The sequence below is a fragment of the Papaver somniferum genome, chromosome 3 (assembly GCF_003573695.1).
Source record: "Papaver somniferum cultivar HN1 chromosome 3, ASM357369v1, whole genome shotgun sequence".
Taxonomy (NCBI): Eukaryota; Viridiplantae; Streptophyta; class Magnoliopsida; order Ranunculales; family Papaveraceae; genus Papaver; species Papaver somniferum.
Genome location: NC_039360.1, coordinates 192,350,607 through 192,360,593, shown reverse-complemented (window position 1 = coordinate 192,360,593; position 9,987 = coordinate 192,350,607). Strand labels below are relative to the sequence as shown.

The window sequence follows — 9,987 nt, the reverse complement described above, 5'->3', positions numbered from 1 at the left end:
CTGGCTTTTCGATAGCATATTATGGAATTTTCCCAAAATATAAACACCATTTTCCATCAAAATAGATCCCTCCTTAGTTTTTTTACTAATCCCCGGTCATTGGTTTCAAACAGGATATTTTCCTAGTATATATGAACTACCCTTGAAAGCGCTCTGGAACTAGAAAGCGACCTTTAAGAGCTGATAAACCGTAAAATCTTGGTTGAAAACTGAGGTCTATATGACGTACTGACATCGTTGTCCCTTTTCCCATCCAAATACTCTCCTCCTGAGTTGTTTACGAAACTCAAAGTGTTGTAACGCTCAACATTTGGCATAATTACTATAAAATCGGTAAAACTGGCTTTTCGATAGCATATTATGGAATTTGCCTAAAATCTAAACACCATTTCCCATCAAAATAGATCCCTCCTTAGTTTTTTTACTAATCCCGGGTCATTGGTTTCAAATAGAATATTTTCCTTGTATATAAGAACTACCCTTATAAGCTCTCTGGAACTAGAAAACGACTTTTAAGAGCTCATAAAACATAAAATCTTGGTTGAAAACTGAGGTCCATGTGACGTACTGACATCGTTGTCCCTTTTCCCATCCAAATATTCTCCTCTTGAGTTGTTTACGAAACTCAAAATGCTGTAACGCTCAATATTTGGCATGATTATCATTAAAATAGGTAAACATAGTGCGTCAGAATATGGTGTGCCATAAAATGATATGTCCAGAACAAGGTGTGCTTGAATATGGTGTGACTTGGTGTTCCCTAAGATTGTGTGTCATAACGTGGTGTGCCACAACATAGTGCGTTCGGAATATGGTATGCCATAACATGATATGTCCATAACAAGGTGTGCTTGAATATGGTGTGACTTGGTGTGCCATAATATTTTGTGTCAGAACGTGGTGTGCCATAACATAGTGCGTCAGAATATGGTGTTCCATAACATGATATGTCCAGAACAAGGTGTGCTTCAATATGTGTGACTTGGTGTGCTATAAGATTTTATGTCAGAACGTTGTGTGCCATAACATAGTGCGTCGGAATAGGGTGTGCCATAACATGATATGTCCAGAACAAGGTGTGCTTGAATATAGTGTGACTTGGTGAGCCATAAGATTGTGTGTAGAATGTGGTGCACTATAACATAGTGCATCAGAATATGGTGTGCCATAACATGATATGTACAGAACAAGGTGTGCTTGAATATGTTGTGACTTAGTGTGCCATAAGAGTGTGTGTCAGAACGTGGCGTGCCATAACATAGTGCGTCGGAATATGGTGTGCCATAACATGATATGCCCCGAACAAGGTGTGGTTGAATATTGTGTGACTTGGTGAGCCATAAGATTGTGCATTAGAACGTGGTGTGCGATAACATAGAGCCTCGGAATATGGTGTGCCATAACATGATATGTCCAGAACAAGGTGTGCTTCAATATGGTGTGACTTGGTGAGCCATAGGATTGTGCGTCAGAACGTGGTGTGCCATAACATAGTGCGTCGGAATATGGTGTGCTATTACATGATATGTCTAGAACAAGGTTTGCTTGAATATGGTGTGACTTGGTGTGCCATAAGATTGTGCGTCAGAACGTGGTGTGCCATAACAAAGTGCGTCGGAATATGGTGTGCCTTAACATGATATGTCCAGAACAAGCTGTGCTTGAAAATGGTGTGACTCTGTGTGCCATAAGATTTTGCGTCAGAACGTGGTGTGCCATAATATAATGCGTCGGAATATGGTGTGCCATAACATGATATGTCCAGAACAATGTGTGCTTGAATATGGTATGACTTGGTGTGCCATAAGTTCGTGCATCAGAACGTGGTGTCCCATAAAATGATATTCCAGAACAAGGTATGCTTGAATATGATGTGGCTTGGGGTGCCATAAGATTCTGCGTCAGAACGTGGTGTGCCATAACATAGTGCGTCGGAATATGGTGTGCCATAACATGATATGTTCAGAACAAGGTGTGCTTAAATATGGTGTGACTTTGTGTGCCATAAGATTGTGTGTGAGAACGTGGTGTGCCATAAGGTAGAGCCTCAGAATATGATTTGCCGTAACATGATATGTCCAGAACAAGGTGTGGTTGAATATTTTGTGACTTGGTGCGCCATAAGATTGTGTGTCAGAACGTGGTTTTCCATAACATGAAGCCTAGGAATATGGTTTTCCATAACATTATATGTCCAGAACAAGGTGTGCTTGAATATGGTGTGACTTGGTGATCCATAAGATTGCGCGTCAGAACGTGGTGTGCCATAACATAATGCGTCAGAATATGGTGTGCCATAGCATGATATGTCAAGAACAAGGTGTGACTTGGTGTGCCATAAGATTGTGCGTCAGAACGTGGTGTGTCATAACAAAGTGCGTCGGAATATGGTGTGCCTTAACATGATATGTCCAGAAAAAGGTGTGCTTGAATATGGTGTGACTCTGTGTGCCATAAGATTTTGCGTTAGAACGTGGTGTGCCAAAACATAGTGCGTCGGAATATGGTGTTCCATAATATGATATGTCCAGAAAAAGGGGTGCTTGAATATGATATGACTTGGTGTGCCATAAGATCGTGCGTCAGAACGAGGTGTGCCTTAAGATCGTGCGTCAGAACGTGGTGTGCCATAACATGATATTCAAGAACAAGGTATGCTTGAATATGGTGTGACTTGGTGTGCCATAATATTTTGCATCAGAACGTGGTGTGCCATAACATAGTGCGTCGGAATATGGTGTGCTATAAGATGATATGTCCAGAACAAGGTGTTGTTGAATATTGTGTGACTTGGTCTGCCATAAGATTGTGTGTCAGAACGTGGTATGCCATAACATAGTGCATCGGAATATGATATGCCACATAATATGATATGTCCAGAACAAAGTGTGGTTCAATATTGCGTGACTTGGTGTGCCATAAGATTGTGTGTTAGAACGTGGTGTGCCATAACATAGAGCATCGGAATATGGTTTTCCATACCATGATATGTCCAGAACAAGGTGTGCTTTAATATGGTGTGACTTGGTGAGCCATAAGATTGTGCGTCACAAGGTGGTGTGCGATAACATAGTGTGTCGGAATATGGTGTGCCATAACATGATATGTCCAGAACAAGGTGTGCTTGAATATGGTGTGACTTGGTGAGCCGTAAGATTGTGTTTCAGAACGTGGTGTGCGATAACATAGTGCCTCAGAATATGGTGTGTCATAACATGATATGTCCATAACAAGGTGTTCTTGAATATGGTGTGACTTGGTTTGCCATAAGATTGTGTGTCAGAACGTGGTGTGCCATAACATAGTGCGTCGGAATATGGTGTTTTTTTTTTTGCTAGGTCAAAATGGTTTATTAAAGAAAAAAAAACATAATTACAAGAATTACAAAATGGGAGGCTCAAGGCCTCCCCACCCCCATAAACCAAAAGGGAGGAAAAATAACCTCAAAAAATTGTAAAAGCTCATGAAGAGCTCCTAAACACAAATAACTAACCAAAAGAAGGAAAAACAGAGCTTAATAACGTTTTCGCGCCTTTCCCACCCTGAAATTCTTCTTTTTAGGTTGGAGACCAGCTAGTAATTCTGCCAAAACATCAGGGTCACCATAAACTCATTATACTCATCATCATATTCAACTTCATCTGAAGCATAATTACCTCCAGGAACAAGCTTAATTGGAGTTTGGGGTTTTTTCTTCGAGACTCTCTCCAACAACTCCTTTGTTTCCTTAAAATACTCCTTTCTATAGGATGGATTTCTAATAAAGTTAGCCCTAACCTCATCATTATTAATTTTTCCTACCTCTTCAAGTTCTTCTTGAGTGAGGATATTTTCCTCCATTTGTTGTCTTATTGTCTTTAATCTGTCAAGAAAAGCTTCCTTCTTTGATGCATCAATTGAAGTCACCTTGCTATTGTTGTTTTTATTGTCATCCACAATTGTACCCCACTCTTTTGAGTTTTTAACTTCATCTGCCAAAACATTTGCATCCAAAACAGTATTTCCCTCCTCTTTAGAAACACATTGTTGAACTTCATTATCATTATCATTATCATCTCTCAAACCCAATTCTGAGTTTAGAGAGGCATATTTGTCTGTGCACGCAATTTCAGAAGAACTGAACACAACATCAGTCAAGGGAGTAAAAGTGAATTTGGTTGGAGAGTTTTTACCCTTAACTTTTGTCCAATACTCCTTAGAAGTAACATTAGCTACAGACTTTCAATTAACTTCCACAGCCTTAGTCACGGTCTTGGAAACCAAATCATAAGCGGACTTGTCCTCCAAGATAGAGTTTTTACTACTCACGGACATGCTGTTGTTTTGCACGGACTTCTCCTTTGACACGGAAAATGGTTGTATCTCCAAATTCTTCACGGACGTTTGCTTTACCACTGTCGGAACAGTTGCATGGTCTGCAAGAGCATATTTTTTTACGTGTAGCAAGATCTGGTTTAGCTGCAATTACATTCTTGCATCTAATCAGTTTGAGATGTGCTTCCCTATATTAAGTAAAATAGTTATTCAGCCCTTCCTCTAACTTTTTATCCTCAGCACTTGGAGTATCATATTTCTTTTCATCATTCATCGACGCACCAGCATTGCCATTTTTTTCCATAGCATCCATATTATTATTTTTTCTTATCCAAATTTGTATTCCCAACATGTGCGTGTTTTTCAATAACAACTGCATGAGAACTCCCAGCAACATCACTTTCATCTATGACCGGAATAACTGGAGCTTGCTTACCCGTATTTTTATTTCCCGCAACTTGCCACTCCATGCCTGGCGGAATATCATTCCTCATTCTAGGAAATTGTTCAGCTGCAACCACCTGAAGTTGATTATTTTTTGTTTTGTTGCTTGATTTTTTCTACAATCCTGCTCACAATGACCAATAATGCTGCACTTTGTACAAAATTGAGGACGTTTATGAATATCCATATATTGCCAGAATTCCCTCCCATTAGCTTTTAACAAAATTCTTTCAGGGATGTGCTTTGAGAAATCAATATCAACAAGAACTGATGCAAAATAGACATACTCCAACCTTAGGGTTTTTTCATCAACAACACTTCGAGTGCCAAAACTCTTACCGATTGATAATATGGATTTTTCAGTCCGTAACTCCATTGAAAATTCAGGAAACATGACCCATACAACAACATGAGAAGTACGCTGCTTATTAGGGTTAAAATTAGGATACCAATCCTGCAGTTGAAGAACTTGATTTTTGATGATGGTTTTAGGACCATTACAAGTCCTTTCTTTTTCTTCAGTTATTGATAACATAATTATGAAAAATCCTTTACGCATGGGAAGAAACCTAACATCATGTCCAAGTTTCCATTGTTCAACTAATGAGTGTTTAACTTCAGAAAACTTCACGCCTGTGAAGTCTAACTGAGCTATGAAACTATATTTTAATGGTTTACATCCTTCTTGAAAAAAATCCAAAGGGATTTCCAAAGCTGGCTCACTCTCTTTGAGAACTGGTCATATTCAGGCGATTTTTTCTCTATCCTAAAACTGCTCTGGCGATTTTAGGGTTTCTTGGTTTTTTTTCAAAATTTTTTGCCGCACCTATTCTCTTGATCATCTTTTGGTGATCAGGGATGGGGGATCAATCTTTGGGTGATTCTAGTCATCCTAAACTAACTTTTGCTGAACTGGTGATGGGAAAAAACAAAAAAAATCATGTATCTACTGCTATTGATATTAGTTCTTTAACAAACCCTACTATGAAAGATGGTAAGCCGGCTATTGTGATCCCTCAGGATTACTACGAAGAAGGCTGTCAAATAAGGCGTTTTAGTCTTATTGGTAGACTGGATCTCAAAGGTGTTAAACTGAATGATATTAAGGTTAACTTGGAACAACAATGGAGTCTTGGAGAAACTAGGGTTCAGTTTATTCCTATGAACCGTGGTTTTTTCATCATCAAGTTATTATCTCAGGAAGACAAAGACAAGGTTTATAGAGAAGGTAACAAGGATCCGTGGATTGTGAATGAACAACCATTACGATTGATTGACTGGTATCCAGGATTTGATGCTGACAAACAATGCACATCACACTCTACCATATGGGTCAAGTTTCCCGGTCTCCCTGTTGAGATGTGGGTTGAAAAAACGTTGTTATCGCTTGGTAAATCCTTGGGTACTCCTATAATGGTGGATAAGCGAACCCTGAATCATGAATATGGGCATTTTGCTTCAGTTTTGATTGACATTGATTTTTCAAAACTCAATTCTGATTCTGTCCATGTTGAAGCTGGTGGGCGGAATTTCTTGCAACCTTTTGAAATTTTAAAGAGACCTAAATACTGCTCTAAGTGTAAGATAGTTGGGCATCAAGACTCTGAATGTAGGAAGAAGCATACTCCTTTAAATTCTGAGGTTCAACACCCAGTTTCTACCAATGGTACACAACAGCAATCTAGTGCGCTTTTTATTCAGCAGGGTAATTCAACTTGAAAAGTTGCATCAAATAAGAAGAATGGTAAGAGAAATCGTAAAGGACCAGCACAAAATTTACAACCTACAACTGTGAGCGTTAATGGAACTGTTGAGTTGGAACAACAAATTCAAGATGATTTAGCGATATCCGAAGCTGTTTTGCGAAGTGCCACAGCTGAGTTTGAAAAATCCAAACAGGCTGCACATGCGCATACAGTTTTAGTTAAGAAAGCCAAGTCGGTGAGCACTTCGGTTTTGAATACTAAGCCAGGTGGGAATGTTGAATTGGCAAGAACTAAACTTCCGAATCCTGGTAGGATTCCTATATCTTCTTTGCCTACACTGGTGTGTGACGCTCTTGAACAACATTCTGAATATGTTTCGCACAACAAATTTAATATCTTGGGCACAAATTTTGTTGGTGAATCTTCAAACAGTCAGTTGCATGATATTAATAGGATTGATGAAGCTGCAAGACGTGCTAAACAACAGCAACTATTAGCACTTCAAGCAAGAATTGATGCATTGCGAGATAATGATAATATGTCTGATTTGGAAGAAGAATCTGAGCTTGGAATCCGAGCTCGGAATGGATCCTCTCCAAGACTCAAAGCCTCCTCCAATACTGCCAGTACGGTAAATCTATCTAAAACTCAAAATCCTAGGGTTTAATATGCGGGTTCTTTTTTGGAACATTAATGGAGTTGCACGTGATGCAGCTCAGTGTAAACTTAGGGAGTTAATAAGAGAATTCAAGCCAGATGTTTTCTGTCTTGCGGAACCAAAAGTTTATTGCTCGGTTGCCTTTGGCAATAGACTTCAACTGAAAGATTATTCTTCTCTTGTTATTCATAATGCTACTGCTAATAGTATAGCTAATCTTTGGGTTTGTTACTTGGATTCAATAAGGCCTTCTATTCTTAATAGAAGCAAACATGCCATTTCTATTGAGGTTGATGGGGTTCATATTTCTTTTGTTCATGCTAGTTATGTTCAATTTAATAGGAGAAGACTTTGGAAGCAACTCAATCTCCAAGATGATTCTATTCCTTGGCTTGTTATGGGTGATTTCAATTGTATTCTTAGACTTGATGAGAAAAAGGGGGGTTTTGAACCAAGAACTTCATCTATAAATGAGTTCTCAGATTGGTTAAATGATAATAATCTTTTTGAGGCTGATTCTTCGGGTACTAAATTCACTTGGACAAATAGTCAGTCGGGTACTAATAGAATCATTATTAAACTTTATCGGGCTGTTATTAATGCTGCTTGGCTTGCGAAATTTGAGAATTGACGGTGTAAAGCTCTTCCTAGAGAAGTTTCCGACCATTCTACTCTCCTGGGTTATCCTTTTGCTGTTCAAAGGCCGAAGAGAGCTCAGTTTCGCATTCAGAAGATGTGGTTTTTACATGCTGATTTTCTTCGTATGGTTACTGAGAGTTGGAATATGCCGGCTCATGGTTCTCTTGATTTCATATTTACTTATAAACACAAGAGACTTAAAGGGGTGATCAAGGAGTGAAATCTTCTGGTTTTTGGTAATGTTCATTCTCGGTTGAAGAAAGATCAATTGAGGTTTGAATCTGCTGCTCTTTGTTCGGATGAGGATCCAAATGATGTTACCAAATTTAATGTTATGAAAGATGCTATGGCTAGGCTTAGTGAGACTCGGCTTCAACACAACACTATGCTTAAGAAAAAGGCAAGAAATCAGTGGCTTGTGGAGGGTTCAAGCAATTCTACTTTCTTCCATAATAGCATTCGTATTCGTAGAAGTTCTAATACTATTTCTGAATTAGTAGATAGTGATGGCAATACTATCTCTGACTATGATCTTTTACGGGACCATATTGTGCACTTCTATGAAGAGAAATTTAACGGCCATGAGTCAGATATTGATGCTAGATTATTTGATTATGAGCATGTTAGTATTTCTTCAGAACAAAGTCTTGCCATGGACAGAATTCCTACTCCTGATGAAATTAAACAAGCAGTTTTTGACCTTGGCGCTGATTGATAAGAACGTATGTGCTACATTTTGTACCCATATTTATATTAGCTAGGACTCGATATTGTTTCTAATAATACTATTTTAATGCTTTTGTAGAAAGTAGAAGTAAATCCAATCATCCAAGAATAAATGACGAAATGTGAAGCTAAAACAGTGCTTGCCACAAAAAAAAACAGCAAGGTTACTCGAGACACCAAAGCCAGACAGAGAAGGGATGATACACAAGGGGGACGGTATAATTAAAAACAAGGAGGTCAAGCAGGTACACATTCTTTCCCCTGAATCATGGTTTTTTGGGGCTCATAAGAACAGTCGTGTGATTTTCATGCAAGCAGAAAACATTATAGGGGTTATTATGCCATGTGTCGTTGCACATATGCATAGTTTTGGGAAGTTGGAAAGGAAAGCCTGTTAGGTAGTGGAATATTGGAACAAATAAATGGGTCGACGTGAATATCTTGTTGGAGGGAGAAAAATGAATTAAAAAGATTTTGCTTTCCCACCAGTGGGATTCTTTTTAAGTCTACCAAATATGCATGCAAGCAAAATGAAGAAGAATATATATATGGGGAGATCACATTGATGACCACCATGCAAGTTTCAATTAAGGCTAATTAAGAGAATGACGACATACCTTTATTTGGTATATATTTTCTGTATTGTGAAGAAGAAAAAGGGGGGGTTCTGAGGCCGGTTTTGGGAGACGAATAGAAGGGAGGCGGATACAGAGCCGTGAAGGAGAGACGGAGAAGGGTTTGCGTTCTTCCATTTTTCCAATTCCATTTCGATTAGCTAGTGAATATCTAATATATTTATTTATGGCTTTTGAGAAAGCGATGGCTTGCTAATTACTTTGTAACTAGGGTTTTTATGGTTGAAACTACATGGGTATTATGCCATTTTTGATTGATTGGATTATATAGCAATAAACCATTTTGAATTGAATAAATAATTCCATGATTTTAATATTGATTTAATGATAATATGATTTGTTTCTTCACCGGTTTTGTATAACCTTTGTGCATAATTGTTAGGATCAAAAATATATTTGTCTACTTATTTGATATATCATGCTTGGGTTAAATCCTTTGATGGGGTATGCTTAGAATAGCCAGGTATTATTTGAGAACCTGTATTTAGTTTCGTATAAATTTCTCGCTAATGAAATTTGATGGTGCATGCTTTGGTTTAGTCTTTTGATGTGCCATGCTTAGGGAGTCCCAGTGATATTTGCGACTCTAATATATATAATAGGTGATGTCAATAGAACGAACAATAAATAATTCATGAATTATGTTTCATTTCAGTATTTGAATAGAAATAGTGGTGGATACATTAAACCGTAGTTACCAACTCTCCCATTTGATTCGTTTTGTTACTTGAGTTTATTCTTCTCATTGTCTTTATTCTTTAAAAAATCCAAAAACATCTTCATTTGTTAGTCCATTAGAGATATTGATTACGTATTTCCACCGCTCCTCGTGGGAACGACATGCACTTGCCATTGTTCTACTAGT

At 38.2% G+C, this 9,987-nt stretch overlaps 2 protein-coding genes across 2 annotated transcripts; both read left to right on the top strand.

The window, feature by feature from the left end:
* Positions 1–5,616: 5,616 nt before the first annotated feature.
* Positions 5,617–7,131, top strand: LOC113360465. Its single transcript, XM_026603973.1, has 2 exons — positions 5,617–6,424; positions 6,482–7,131. The coding sequence occupies exons 1-2, from the start codon at positions 5,617–5,619 to the stop codon at positions 7,129–7,131; spliced, it is 1,458 nt and encodes a 485-aa protein (XP_026459758.1).
* A 1-nt stretch (position 7,132) lies between these two features.
* Positions 7,133–8,476, top strand: LOC113360464. Its single transcript, XM_026603972.1, has 3 exons — positions 7,133–7,679; positions 7,764–7,888; positions 8,021–8,476. The coding sequence occupies exons 1-3, from the start codon at positions 7,133–7,135 to the stop codon at positions 8,474–8,476; spliced, it is 1,128 nt and encodes a 375-aa protein (XP_026459757.1).
* The last annotated feature ends 1,511 nt before the right edge of the window (positions 8,477–9,987 follow it).

Excerpts from the sequence above, each read along its gene's own strand:
- LOC113360465 (XM_026603973.1), top strand. The coding sequence starts at position 5,617 with ATGGGGGATCAATCTTTGGGTGATTCTAGTCATCCTAAACTAACTTTT. Across the intron at positions 6,425-6,481 it reads ACACCCAGTTTCTACCAATG|TTGCATCAAATAAGAAGAAT; the intron begins GTACACAACAGC and ends CAACTTGAAAAG.
- LOC113360464 (XM_026603972.1), top strand. The coding sequence starts at position 7,133 with ATGCGGGTTCTTTTTTGGAACATTAATGGAGTTGCACGTGATGCAGCT. Across the intron at positions 7,680-7,763 it reads TTGGACAAATAGTCAGTCGG|CTCTTCCTAGAGAAGTTTCC; the intron begins GTACTAATAGAA and ends GACGGTGTAAAG. Across the intron at positions 7,889-8,020 it reads ATGCTGATTTTCTTCGTATG|AAAGATCAATTGAGGTTTGA; the intron begins GTTACTGAGAGT and ends TCTCGGTTGAAG.